Source organism: Canis aureus, chromosome 1 (genome assembly GCF_053574225.1).
Source record: "Canis aureus isolate CA01 chromosome 1, VMU_Caureus_v.1.0, whole genome shotgun sequence".
Taxonomy (NCBI): domain Eukaryota; kingdom Metazoa; phylum Chordata; class Mammalia; order Carnivora; family Canidae; genus Canis; species Canis aureus.
Window position 1 is genome coordinate 74,049,054 of NC_135611.1, and position 14,313 is coordinate 74,063,366.

The 14,313-nt window shown below is 40.7% G+C and overlaps 1 protein-coding gene across 6 annotated transcripts in view; it reads left to right on the forward strand.

The window, feature by feature from the left end:
- The first annotated feature begins 4,232 nt into the window (after positions 1–4,232).
- TUT7 (terminal uridylyl transferase 7) overlaps positions 4,233–14,313 on the forward strand; it is a 63,822-nt gene continuing 53,741 nt past the window's right edge. For 4 of the 6 annotated variants that reach the window (XM_077904745.1, XM_077904776.1, XM_077904767.1 and 1 more), the window contains exons 1-6: positions 4,233–4,390; positions 5,578–6,128; positions 10,835–11,016; positions 11,321–11,437; positions 12,138–12,315; positions 13,863–13,951. In XM_077904745.1, coding sequence (XP_077760871.1) covers positions 5,609–6,128; positions 10,835–11,016; positions 11,321–11,437; positions 12,138–12,315; positions 13,863–13,951 — 1,086 coding nt within the window. In that variant the 5' untranslated portion in view covers positions 4,233–4,390; positions 5,578–5,608. Of the gene's footprint in view, positions 4,444–4,466; positions 5,158–5,577; positions 6,129–10,834; positions 11,017–11,320; positions 11,438–12,137; positions 12,316–13,862; positions 13,952–14,313 lie in introns of those variants that run through there. The other 2 variants (XM_077904758.1, XM_077904748.1) reach the window with 2 other exon arrangements.

Below are 14,313 nucleotides of genomic sequence, written 5' to 3' on the forward strand. Positions count from 1 at the left end.
CTTTGTTTTGACCTCAGTCTGTACTTCCTCATTAAATTCTTTCCAGTTTTTCTCTCAATTTGAGCAAAAGACCCTGCAGGGCAAAGCATCCCATCATGGGAACCAAAACTACCCTCTCAAGCAATAACTAGTGCCCTGAGCCAGGAGGGCCTGTGTAGACTGACCCCAAGACAACGATCTATGTGGCCTTTACTGCCTACCTGCACATACCCACCCACCTTTGTCCCACATTCTCCTTATATAAACCTATAAGTATTTTCAGCACTTTGGAGACAGACTTTGAGATGCTAGCCTGCTTTCTTCCCAGTGCTGGACTCACTGAAATAAATTCCTTTCCTGTTTCACCACCACTCATGTCCCTGCCTTTAGATTTTGTCAGTGGTCAGTGGCCAAACCCGGTCTGCTTGGGATCCCAGTGCCAGGTGCTCTTGTGCCCTAGTGCCCTCATTACACTTTAAATTAGGTTTTATGTCAAACATAGCTGCATGCATTCTGATTAAAGAAATATTCTAACATAATTTTCTGAGAAATTTGAAAAAAAAGAAAAAGAAAGAAAGAAAGCCACTATGCAGATATTAAAGACTTTAGGCAGATGGGGAGGGAGAGTAGAGTATTTTAGTTTCTGAGTTCATTGTCTATCCCACTGTAATATTAGACCTTTGTAAGAGAACTAACAAAGCTCAAGAAGAGAGGGGAACCAAATGTTTATGAAGAAGCATTGCTGTAGAGCCTGGCTGGTCCTGTATTTTTCATTAATTCCACAAATATTTCTTGAGAGTCTACTATGAGTCAGGCAATGGTCTAGGCCCTAGAGGACATACTGCTAAACAAAACAGTCAAGCCTATGCCCTTGCTGAACTTATATTCTAGCAGAGGGAGACAGAAAAGAAAACAAATAACCATGATCAATAATTAAATGGCAACACAGGTGACAAGGTGTATGTAGTGCTACAAGAAAAAGCAATAGAGGGGCGCCTGGGTGGCTCAATTGCTTAAGTGTCCCACTCTTGATCTCAGCTCAGGTCTTGAACTGAGGGTGGTGAGTTCAAGCCTCATGCTAGGTGTGGAGCCTACTTTAAAAAAAAAAAAAATTTTTTTTTTTAATTTAAAAACAGTGGATCCCTGGGTGGCTCAGAGGTTTAGTGCCTGTCTTAGGCCCAGGGCGTGATCCTGGAGTCCCAGGATAGAGTCCTGCATCAGGCTCCCTGTATGGAGCCTGCTTCTCCCTCTGCCTGTGTCTTTACTCTCTCTCTCTCTCTCTCTCTCTCTCTGTGTGTGTGTGTGTGTGTGTCTCATGAATAAATAAATAAATAATCTTTAAAAAATGTAAAAACAAAAAAAAAATGTAAAAACAGCGTAGATCAGGGGAACGGAGTTGGGAAGGCAGAGGAGAAGGTGTTGGGTAGTAACTTAAATAGGCAGTCAGAGTAGGCCTCATTGAGAAATGACCCTTGAGAGAAGATACTAAGGAGATGTGGGTGTGAGCAGTTCAAACACCAAAGAGAGGAAAAGCATTAGACAGGGAATGGCCAGTGTAAATTTCTGAGGCAAGAGCCTTCCTGGTGTGAGGAAAGAACTGCAAAGAGGTAGTGTGGCTGGGGTGGAGTGAATGAAGGGCTAAGAGGAATTAGGGGTGAGATCAGAAGTAAAGGGAGGGGCTCTGTAGTAACAGTATGGACTTTGGCTTTTACTTCCTGAAAAATGGGGAGGCACTGAGGAATCTGGAGGGGGAAATCATAATCTAGCTTAGATGATTTTAACATGACTTTCTTGGCTATCTTGTATAGATAAAGGAGGGCACAAGTGACAGTTGATGATTGCAGTAATACAGTGAAGGAAAGATGGTAACTAGCAGATTGGAAGTAGTGGAGATGGTGAGACAACACTAGATTCCAGAAGTATTTGAACAAGGAGCCAACATAGCTCCTTCAACAAAGTAGGTAAAACACATGAGGAAGAAAACTGGCTAACAAAGTTGTGAATACAACTCCTGAACTTTAGATTACTTGGCCCTACAAAGAAAAAGAACACTGGCATTGGGTATGTTAAAGGTAGACTTGTCAAGATGTATCACAATGTCGGGATCCCTGGGTGGCGCAGCGTTTTGGCACCTGTCTTTGGCCCAGGGCACGATCCTGGAGACCGGGGATCGAATCCCACATCGGGCTCCCGATGCATGGAGCCTGCTTCTCCCTCTGCCTGTGTCTCTGCCTCTCTCTCTCTTTTTCTCTCTCTCTGTGACTATCATAAAAAAAAAAAAAAAAAAGATGTATCACAATGTCAAACATGTGGTTGAAGACAGTAGATACAATCTAACATATGGAGCAATGTTAACCTCCAGCTGAAGCAGACAGTCCCCAATTTCTGCTTGATGTTAGAAATATGTCTAGACCTTGAAACGCTCATGACAAAGGTTCTGAGAAACTCAGCATTCTCTCCAGTGACATCCAAACAAAAATCAAACCAAACTTTTACAATTGGGTTTTAAGAGTCCCCATGATCAATGCAAATCCCCATTGCAGTACAATTTGGACAAAAAGAGCTATATTACTTGTCAATATCTTTTGATTAGTATTACATTTGAGAGAGACTCATTTAACCCCAACATGAATCTTAAGAGCAAATTTAGAATGCCAGTTGAGCATTGGGGAACACATTGAAGAAAACATAATTAAAAAATATTTTAAACTCAAAAAGATGTGGGGCACCTGGGTGAATCAGTGATTGAGCATCTACTTTTGGATCACGGTATGATTCCAGGGTCCTGGGATAGAGTCCTGCATGGGTCTCCCCACGAGGACCCTGCTTCTCCCTCTGCCTGTATCTCTGCCTCTCTCTCGGTGTCTCTCATGAATGAATAAATAAAATCTTAAAACACACACACACACACACACACCTCAAAAAAGATGTATGCTCCACTGATCCTGTAGAACTCTGGACACTCGAGGCCAACTTTCCTCAACCAGCTCTTGCGTCTAAGAGTTACTCAGCTGGGTGTGGTGACGCCACTGTCCCATAATATAAATGTATTCATGTATCACCACACTGCCTTTGGAGCCTATTTAAGACCACAGTCTAGCCTGTCAGATTATTGGCTTGATTCTCAAGTCTGTGCAGAACTGAAGCATCCAGATAAGGCATTATACAAGAGGGGTACTGACGTGCTTTAGAGCACCTTTAGTATAGATGCTAGTGAATAATGGGCTCTGCTTCCCTAAAATTTGGTTTCCAGCAGTGCCATTTACTTTACGGTAAATGCTACTTCCCCTTCTTTAAAACGGGTATAATGATATTTTCCTAGAGGATTTGTCGTGAAGATTAGAGTTGCATCTGTAAAGCCCTCAGGACACAGCCTGGCTACGCCCAGCACGCATGTGTCCATTAATAAAGACCAATGCTCCACGTACACTCACGGATTTAAATTTAATGCTCTTAAAACGCAAGAAACAAGACTGTCACACTTTCTCAATGGTCCTTGATTTTATTAATTTTTCGAGGTTTTCAGAGCATTTAGAACAAGACAGCTAGGAAGGTAACACGGTCCAAAGAAGAAAAGAAAGGGAGCCCCAAGTCGTTTGTTGGCAAGCTCCAGGTGCGCCTCCTTCGTTCAAAAATTCGAGTATGACTCTCCAGGATCATCCTTTGCGATGACACATATCCTTGAAAACACGGTTTTGTTTTGTTGAGTGAACGAATCTGTACAGAAACTAAGAAACTACAGGTCCAGGCCTGTGCCTGGGCCACCCTGAGATGTGGGTGGACGGCGGATGCTCAGACTCCGACGTCTCCAGAGGGCAGGCAAGCAGGGCCTCGCTGGGTCTTTAGGTCACTCGGACTTGGAAAACCGCGGGGGCGCCCTGAGGCCCAGCTCCAGGCCGCACTCGCCCTGGTCGCCCCCGAGGGCATCCAGGGCATCCAGGGCATCCTGGGCATCCTGGGCATCCTGGGGCAAGGCCGCGCCGCCCGGCGTCCGAGCCCACCGCGCCTCCCCGCGGAGAGCCAGAGGCGTGCTCCTCGCGCCTCCCCGGGGCCTTCAAGGCCTCGGAGTCACCGGGGGCCTGGGCGAGGCCGGCCCCGGCGAGGAGACGAGAGACGGAGCGGGTTCCCGGGGCAGACCCGGCTCCAGCGCCCGGCTCGCGCGCGGCTGCGGAAGCCAGCGGGGCGGGGGGGGGGGGGAGGGGGCGGGGCGTCGGGCGGGGGCGGGGCGTCGGGCGGCCCTGCGGGCGCGGCGCGCGTTTCCGGCGTGCGCGGCGGAGCGCTCGGGCGGGGGACCGCCGGCCCCTAATCGCGCACAATGAGACAGCGCTGAGCGCCGGAAGTGGGGCCGAAGGAAAACACGGAGAGGGAGCCCGGCCGGGACAGGAAGAGGCGGGGGACCGCGGCGGAGGTGGTGAGTGCTCCGGGGCGCCTTCTCCCCGCGTCCCTCCCGGACTCGCCTCCGCGGTGGGCCTCCGGGGGGTTCCCTGGTCTCCGGAGTAGAGGGCGGGCCCGGCCCGGGAGAAGCGTTGGCTCCGTCCCTCGCCGGCCTCCGCGCCCCGGTTGCGCGGACCCGGGAGCCCCCAGGCCGGCGGGCGCTGAGCTCTCGGTTCGAGTCCGCACCTTCACTTTGTGTCGGACCCTGCGGACGCCGGAGAAGGAGGGACTTGGGTGGAGGCGCTCGGGCCCGGCCCCTGGCCGGCCGGGGGGACCCCGGAACCCCATCGAGGACGCAGGTCACTTCCTGCTTCCTGATCCCCGAGGTGGTTTCGTGGCCGGGAGTGCGGGGACGCCGCCGCCTCCTCTGCCTCGGGTCGCGAAGGCTGGAGACTGAGGCAGATCGGGGCTGGGGCGATCAGGCCGGGGTCGGAGAGGGAGAAATGCTGTCCGCGACCAAACCGAACTTGTGTGGGGCTAGAGGATGAGGACGGCGGAGGGTGGCTGGAGTGGTCTCCCGGTGGGAAGCCCAGCCCTTAGCCGAGGGGGGAGCCCTGCTGGGGCGCGGGCCCCTGCCCTGTGGTGGGGCGCGGGCCCCTGCAGCCTGTGCCCTGCAGCCCTGGACGCTGGGGACGGGGCGCCGAGACCCTTCCCTGAAGGACGCAGAAGGGACAGAGAAGTGGGGCGGCGAGGAGATGAGCGACGTTCACAGAAAGTTTCGGTTACTTTGTACAACACGTAAAAGTAATTGCCAACTTTTTTTTTTTTTTTAAGACCGTTTCCGGAGTTTTCTAACACCATAGGCTTGGGATGAGGGTTTTTGGTTTTGTGTTGTGGAGAGGCGCTTTTGATTATAGGTAAAGCCAACCAACTTCATGGGAGTAACATTTTTTAATGCTGCAGTTCTCGAGACTGTAAGGAGCTTCCCTTAGTCACAGATGTAATCGTCATGCTAAGTAGTACGTACTGATTTTCATGGAATATTATAGGACTCGAGCCTCCCAACTTCTAGTATAACGCGCCGATGATTAGAATGGGATGGACATTAGGAAAGGAACAGTTTCCCGTAGGCTTTTGAACATCTACAATAAACGTGTGGTATTTCATGTGCTTGGTACGATATCTTGTTATAGTTTGATGATTTCCCAAAATGCCTTCTTTCAGGTGCAGAGTAAGAAAATTGAAGTCAAAGACCATGGGAGATGCTGCAAAACCTTATTTTGTGAAACGCACTAAAGACCGAGGGAGTATAGATGATGAGGATTTCAGAAGGGGTCACCCCCAACAAGATTATTTAATAATGGATGATTATGCTAAAGGCCATAGCAGTAAAATGGAAAAGGGCCTTCCAAAAAAAAAAATAACACCAGGGAACTATGGGAATACCCCCAGAAAAGGACCATATGCTGTTTCCAGCAATCCCTATGCGTTTAAAAACCCAATTTACAGTCAACCTGCTTGGATGAATGAGAACCACAAAGATCAGAGTAAGAGATGGCTCTCTGATGAACTTGCTGGTAATTCAGACACTTGGAGGGAATTCAAACCTGGACCTAGAATTCCTGTTATAAACCGACCAAGAAAAGACTCCTTTCAAGAAAGTGAGGATGGATATAGGTGGCAAGATGGAAGAGGCTGCAGAACTGTAAGACGGCTATTTCATAAAGACTTGACAAGCCTAGAAACCATGTCAGAAATGGAAGCGGGAAGCCCTGGTAATGTGTTCCAACTTGTCAAGTTACAACCCCAAAGTCGCAATGTCTTTTTCATCCAAATGAGGTTTATTATTTTCAGCATTCCAGTTCTGATCTTTCATAGTTCCTGCTTATTATTTAATGTGAATACTTTAAAAATTGTAATCATGGTATTTGGGCAACTTCAACACATTGTATGTATTGGTCCCTTTAAAAAGTTGCTATGAGGCTCATTTTATGTCAGTAAACGTTTCCCACTGATGCTTTTTACAGAAGAGGGTGATTATATTCCCCATGGGGACTATATCATATTTTCTGAGTGGTATGTTTGTATATTCTAAATTATGTATTGTAATTTTGTATTTGAATGGTGAATGTGTCCATAATATAAATGACAGAATATAAAGCTAAAAAAAATTTATTCAATGTAAATACACAATATAGATTGTATATATTTCCTGTCACAGAGGGTTATATGTCTTTTGGCTGGAGCATGAATCTCCCAGATTTTTTTTTTTTTTTCCTGAAAAGTGAGCATGGTAAAAGGGCTGGGACACATTAAGTTTTGAAAGTCAGAAATACAGATAAAAGTTTTGCCTTTTAGTTTCTGTAGCACCAAAACCCATTTCTAAGTGCCCTCTGTGCTTGATAATAATAGCTCCAAGGTGGTTATACCTTTTTCTAAAAGGTGAATAGATTTTTTTCATGTAGCAATGATTTCTATAAACAGGAAAATTATCTAATGGACAGTAATTACTGAAATGAAATAAACATAAATATGAAGGAAAAAAGTAAAACTAGTCTGAAAATGCAAATTATGCTTGGAAAAATGGGCTTTTAAATATATTGACTGCAAACCTTTTTTAGTGACCATATAGAATGGGTGGCAAATTGGCCATCACTTTAAGGCTTATAGAAGCCCTTTTCTTTTGCATTATCTCACAGTGCACAGTTTACATTTAAGCATGTTATTGGTAAGGCATTTGAACTCGTACCTGAACATTTAGAATACTTAGCAGAGAAAACGGCATTTGTTATCTTTAAGGGGTTTTATGATAGTATTAAATGAGAGAAAAAATGCTGTTTTATATTTTTTAAGATGGGAAAAGCAAGAGAAAATGCCTTGTATCAAATAGCAGAAACAGAATGAGGTGTTAAAAAGGAATTCCAGGAGAGAGAAAATCTTGGCTTCATCAATCTTAAAGCTAGAAAGTGAAGGAATTGTCTGATGTAGTGCTGTTGTGATCAGGGCAGAATCACAGTTTTGCAAAGCAGGCAGCTGTGGCTTGGTGAGGTTAAATTTATTGAGACTTGTTTTTGTGGGGTGGTGGATGAGGAAGTGGAACTGAAATTGAGTGCTATGCTTCTTTGGTCATTAACTCAGCCTCACTGGACCTTGAGTCTGACAGAGGGAACCCAACACATTTTGATAACTTCTCAGCTTTTGATTGATGTTTCTTTTTTTAAAGTTTGTGAATATTTAAATATTTCTATATTACTGTGTCCAGGTAGGACATGAATATCTTAATTCAGTTAACAATAGTCTTTTAAAAGAAAAAGTTGGTCTTGAGTAGCATTATAAAAACAAAGGCTTATAGAATAAAAGTTTGCAACCAGGCAGACATTAATAGGAACTGTTAACAGACCAAAGACTTCTTATGTATGTATTCTTGTTTAGTCTGAAAAGCAGCTTAAAAAGTTGCTTTTAAGTGGTTTTGAAAAGGAAGTACATACATTTTTACTGTCCTTTTAATTGAGGCAATCCAAAAACCCCTCTGTTCTTACTATATGAAAAATAAGTGTGTGCTTTCACAGTTGCTAGATGAAGGACTGTTCAGCTTCTAGCACTTGAAAAAAATCTTCATAAGGGAAATCTTAAACTTTGATATAAAATTACTTACTGTAGATAGAAATTCAATTTGAAATATAAACTTTGCACTGCACTCAGGATCCTGAAAGGATCTCATTAAAGGGACTGAAATTTTCCTTGAATTGGAATTCTGTCTTAATAAGGAAGAGTCTCATTAAATAATGTGAGAAAACATAGTAAAAATTATCTTAGAGTTGCTTTGTTCTTTAATACTTATTTTCTATTTTTCAGTTCTACGTTACCGCCCTGTACTTCATCCCTCAAATATCCTAGATTGCCAGTTTAATGTATTTGGGACAATGCCATTAGTGATCTTAGCTGGAAAATATCCACTCAAATACACATGTCCTTTGTGAATGGAATAATGGGCCATGTGCAAATAAAATATGGGAGACTTGGAATACTGTATATAGAGAATTCATGTTACAAGACACCTGCGATGAGCCAGGTAGTCTTCCTCTATGTAATTGTGGGAACTTTTTAGCAATACCCTGTGTTGTCTTTCAAGATTCCCTTCAATGAGATTATATTTGACTCTCTTTACCATGCAGTCCTATGAAACTCATGGTCCATTCTAGATGTGAATGGATATGCAACAAAGGGGAATTTCAGTAAGTTCTTTCCAGTTCCTATATTGTTAGATAAAAGGCTGAATTTCAGAATTCCGTCCATGTTTTTTTATCTTTATTTCAAAACCCATTACTTTGACTTAGTCATGTGTTTCTGAGCAAGTTCTTTCCCTGGGCCGGCATTTTCCCCATCTGTACGGTGGGAATAATCTGAGCATCTATGAGAGGATCACTATAGGTATTAACCAAGGCAATGCACATAAGGTACTTGGCATTGCACCTGTTGCATAAAAAATATTCAGTAATGACAGCTGCTGTCATTGCCATCACACAGAATTTCTGCAGTCATCCACTTCTCTTTATAAAAACAATAAGGAATGGGGCACCTGGTTGGCTCACTGGAGCGTGTGACTATTGATCTCTGGGGTTGTGAGAGTGAGCCCCGTGTTGTGTGTAGAGATTACTTAAGAATGAAATCTTTAAAAAGAAAAAGGAGTTAATCATGCTCTTTGGAGGGAAACTGAAGTCACTCAGGAAGACGACAGCAGACAGCTATATGAAAAGCTTTTGTGATTAGAGAGCAGTTAAAAAAGGGATTTGGTTCCACATCAGTTATTGTTTTGTGAACTAATATGGACTTTTCAATGGATATTGCACATATTAGTGTAAATCCTAATGATTATTTGCCAAAGTAAGAAACTTGCTATGAACACTGAAATCAGATATAACTATTTAGGGTAGAACTTGTAGAGATATGCAAATTAAATGAACACAGACACACCTCTTAAGTTCAAAGAAGTGCTTATCTCAGAAGTTGATGCCAGTGAAGAGTGCTGTCCTTAAAAGATCGTGATAATTTCATTGGGAATAGGAGAGTGTTAAAAAGCAAATATTAAAGTAGACTGATTTTTCTCTGCAAGGGACTACTTTACCTTTTAGTATTTTATTTGTTTGGTCCATTTTGATTGCTTAAAAAAAAACTATTTGACGTAATACTTTATTTTAATTACCACTTATAGAAGCTGTTTACAGAATTTCATTATATATTCATCTTATGGTACTTTGAGCACAATGCTTACTCCTTTCCCGTTGGAGGTGTTGGCAACAGCTTTTTGCAAATTAGAGATCTTATACCTATCTCCTTTTTCTGGCTTGGAATTTTTTTCAGTCAACTGATTCATTCTAACTGCTGTCCAAGAAATGAGTGAGTTCCACTGAAAACTTGACATGGGAATTGCCTCATGCAGGACTTTTCAGTAGGTTTATGTTTTGAAAGATTAACTTTTGATAAGCCATTTAAATATTATTCAAACCATTTATCACAATTTAATTGGGGAAATGAGATTTATTTTGACCATATGTATTACCGAAGGGGTAATTTTCAGAGCTTGATTGAAGTTATCAAAGCTATTTAAAACAATTTATTTTAATAGCTAGGTCCCACAGACATCTTCAGTTACACAGGTAGAAAAGTTGTAAGTTTAAAAGGGAAGAGATCCGTTTATTAGTTATAAAGATTGGAGAACTAACAGAATTTAATGAATTAGTCTGTACTTGTAGAAAACTTATTTCAACTAATGACCATTTTTCTTTGATATGTGCTTATTGAGCAGACTGTTCAAAGAAACTAAAATGAAAGTAAGGATAAGATGGGAACTAATTGTCCTCAGGAAATAAAATTTTGGCTTAGACTTCTTGTATCGGTGTTGGGGGAGGGGCCCGTTACCTGAAAGCTAAATTTACAACTAAATGATGAATATTCATTCCACATGAGAATGTAGTTGATTTCTTAGTCCTTTGAAGATCATATTGTCCATCTTGCTCTGTTCACTTAAAAAAAATGAAAGCAAATGTGGATAGTTTTCATTAGAATAACAGATATAGGTATACAAGAATATATTAGATACATTAACATAGTATATTATGACATATTAGGCATATTAGAATTACAGGTACACTTGCCTTCAGAGGATAATTTTTACTATTGTTTGAGTATATTCAGGAGTATACTGGGAAGAAATGATAAAATCACATTGTATGGTTGAAGCAAATTCTTTTCCAGTGTTCCCAAAAGAGGATTTCTATGGATTGATGTTTCCAGATTAGGTGGTTAATGAGGATTCACACATTTTATCCATGGAAGAGCTTTCCTTTTGCTGTGTTCAGATGTCATTCAGGTTATCACATTATTTAGTGAATAAATACATATGAATAAAATTGTACGGTCTGATTTTTTGTCAGAGTGGTATTGCTCAATATTGCCCATAATATTTTCCCCCTGACTTAAGAAAACAAGAAGCAGAGGTCCAGACCTCGGAAGCCACGTAGGACTAGAAATGAGGAAAATGAGCAGGACGGAGACTTGGAAGGCCCCGTGATAGACGAGTCTGTGCTTTCAACGAAGGAGCTCCTGGGCTTACAGCAGGCAGAGGAGCGATTAAAAAGAGACTTCATCGACAGGCTAAAAAGGGTAATGTCTTTTATTTGTTACTTAAAACCCTTGTGTTGGTTTAAACTATGCTAGTAATTGGGAACGTGTGCTTTGGTGAATTAGGTACTCTACCACAGATATCTTTTAAGCACCAAGTTAAAAGTGATACTCAGTTTGATTTAATAGAATCACTTCCAAAAAATGACTATTAGGATAGTGGTAAAAAGTGACAATAATATGTTAACAGTTTTTGAAGTGATGGGGAAATAATTTCTGGCTAATATCTGTTTGCCTGTATTTTGGAAGATACACGTATCTCTCTCTAAATCTCTTTAAATTATAGCGACCAAGAAACTACCCTACAGCTAAGTACACCTGCAAACTTTGTGATGTTTTAATTGAATCCATTGCATTTGCCCATAAGCATATCAAAGAGAAGAGACACAAGAAAAACATTAAGGTAAGTTTAATGTTACTCAAACAAATCTGTCAGTTGTTTTTACTTGCCATCTTTACGACTTTCCTTTCTTTAAGGCTATGATATTAATAACTTTAGTACTTATATTACTGAATTTATTTTAGCTAAAATACTTTACATTGGGGGATCCCTGGGTGGCGCAGCGGTTTGGCGCCTGCCTTTGGCCCAGGGCGCGATCCTGGAGACCCGGGATCGAATCCCACATCGGACTCCCGGTGCATGGAGCCTGCTTCTCCCTCTGCCTGTGTCTCTGCCTCTCTCTCTCTCTGTGTGACTATCATAAATAAATAAAAAATAAATAAAAATAAATAAAATACTTTACATTGGCCAGACATGTTTTGCCAGACAGTCTTGTGAATTTCTTTAAGAACAGTACCAGGGTGAATGAAGTCATTGATAGGACCTCGGTATATGCCCTTATGCCAATAATAATAAAGCAAGTGATTTGTCATTGCTGCTTTTAATGTTCTTTCCCTGCATTTTTTCCTTATCCCTGTCTTCTATTATCACTTTATGTGCATAAAGAAGTATATATGTTTGATGATCTGAAGACTAACATAGCTAAAGTGAGAGGGAGAGCTAAGAAAAATATTTCAGAATATTCTACAGGGTGTTGTCTCAGTGAATGGTAGAAGGTAAAAACTGTGTGAGTCATTTTTAATCTCAATATTGATCTTAAAAGGAGAAGCAAGAGGAAGAGTTGCTCACCACGTTACCCCCGCCTACACCCTCCCAGATAAATGCAATTGGTATTGCCATTGACAAAGTGGTACAGGAGTTTGGCTTACACAATGAGAACTTGGAACAGAGACTAGAAATTAAACGTATCATGGAAAATGTGTTCCAACACAAGTTACCAGGTATTTTCTAGATTTGTTTTTCTCTTTAGCTACCTAAAAGTGCCTCATGCATTTTTCTGACCAGTAGTAATTTTCATCGAATAGAAATTGATTTGCCATGTCCTGAAGTTCTTAATTTTTTGTGTGTTTTTGTTTCTTCTGGCTTTCCCCCAAGGTAACAAAGACTTTTACATGCACTGTCATTAAACCTGTCTTCATTATCAATTTCCCTGGACATGTACTTACTATGGGGGCACTGTGGGACCCTTGTCTATCTTCTTGTTTACCTTGCTACCAACTAAATTGACGCAATATTTTAAGTTAAAATAAAAAGTATATTCGAATCATTTCTAGGTTATCTGTCCAAAAAAGGTTCTGTTTAACCACTTTTAAAAGGAATTGTAACACCTAAAATGAGCTCTGAAAACTATTTATAATAGAGTTTGTGTCCTGTTGATTAATTTTCCAAGTTATGTCTGTGGAGCCACAGAAAACTATTTTTTAGGAAGCTCCACAAGTGATTCTAAGCTACAGTTAAGGTTAGAATCACTATTTATTGCCATATCTCCCATAGAACTCTTTGTTCTACTGGAAAAGCATTAATATAGCATGTATTCATATTTGTATACCTTTCATAAAAATAAAAGGCAAGAATCTTTTCATTTCATTTTATCTGTATCTCATCCTTTGTATTGTAGACAAGTTCCCAGAAAGACATTTTTCACATCAGTGATTTTTGCTGTAGATTTCCATTGTAAAATTGAATGTACTTTGTCATGGGAAACTGCTTAAACTCAAAGAAATCACTTGACTTAACAAACCTATAAAATCCCACAAAATCCCCTGACGGGAAGGAGATAATTTTTTGGCATAGTAGTAGGAAAACATTGAGGGGTAAATGCCATAAATAAATGTAGACAGTATACACACACACACGTATGTCTTCCTCTGAAGAATGAATTGCTTATTGCCTAGCATTTTAAGTTATATCAGTGAAATTTTGATTACTTTTCAAAAGTTTCCCTAAGAGTATATATTATGTTAAGGGTTATTTTGTTCATAATCATGCTGAAAAGTAACTTTATGCTGAAGGTCATTTTTATGATTATTTTATTGAAACATGATCTTTATAGTATATTATACCTGTGTATGTTTTCTAAAAGGTGAAATGTTTGTATTAACTCTTTAGTATACGATCAGGTTTATAAATATAAGGTAAAGTTAGGCATCTGTTTTTGACTTTCACATTGTAAAAATCCTTGCAAATAGAATTTTCTGCACAAAATATAAAATAATAAATTAGAATTATTTAAAACTGTGTTTTATAATTGACATGAAACAGTAGTTGTCAAGCTAAACTGCAGATAATACAGCCTTCCCTGTTACAGAGGATAAAATGAAGACAAGAGCAAAAAGTCAACCATTCCTTGTTCATTTGTTTATGCCAGACTTGAATTCTGTCTTACTTTCATGCGTAAATTTAATTGATGGTTCCATTTCTGAAATAGCAGTGTTTTGTTATGGCTTTGGAGAAATTTCATTTTATTTGTGACTTAATTTTTTTTCAGATTGTTCTCTCAGATTATATGGGTCATCCTGTAGCAGATTGGGTTTCAAAAATTCTGATGTAAACATCGACATTCAATTTCCAGCCATTGTAAGTACAAACTGTTGGAATTTTCAGAGCGCTGTCCTTACCTTTGATTTTAGAGCATTTCTTTTAATATTGTACAGATTTCTGTACTTCTTTTACTCTGCAGATCTTTCATACTTACTTCAAATACTGGTATTCTAACTATATGACTCTAATGAGGCTTTTTAGGTTCTGTTAACATGAGAAGATTAAATTATCTTGGTAAAGTCAACTTTCCAGTGTCAGAAAAGGATTTCAGGTTTTAAGCAGTCTGGACATGGAAACATTTGTGACCTGAAAGCTCAACTTGTTCCTAAATTTCCACTTTTATACACCTACTTTGTCAAAATAATTATGCTTTTGAAGAACCACACCTAGCCTGGATT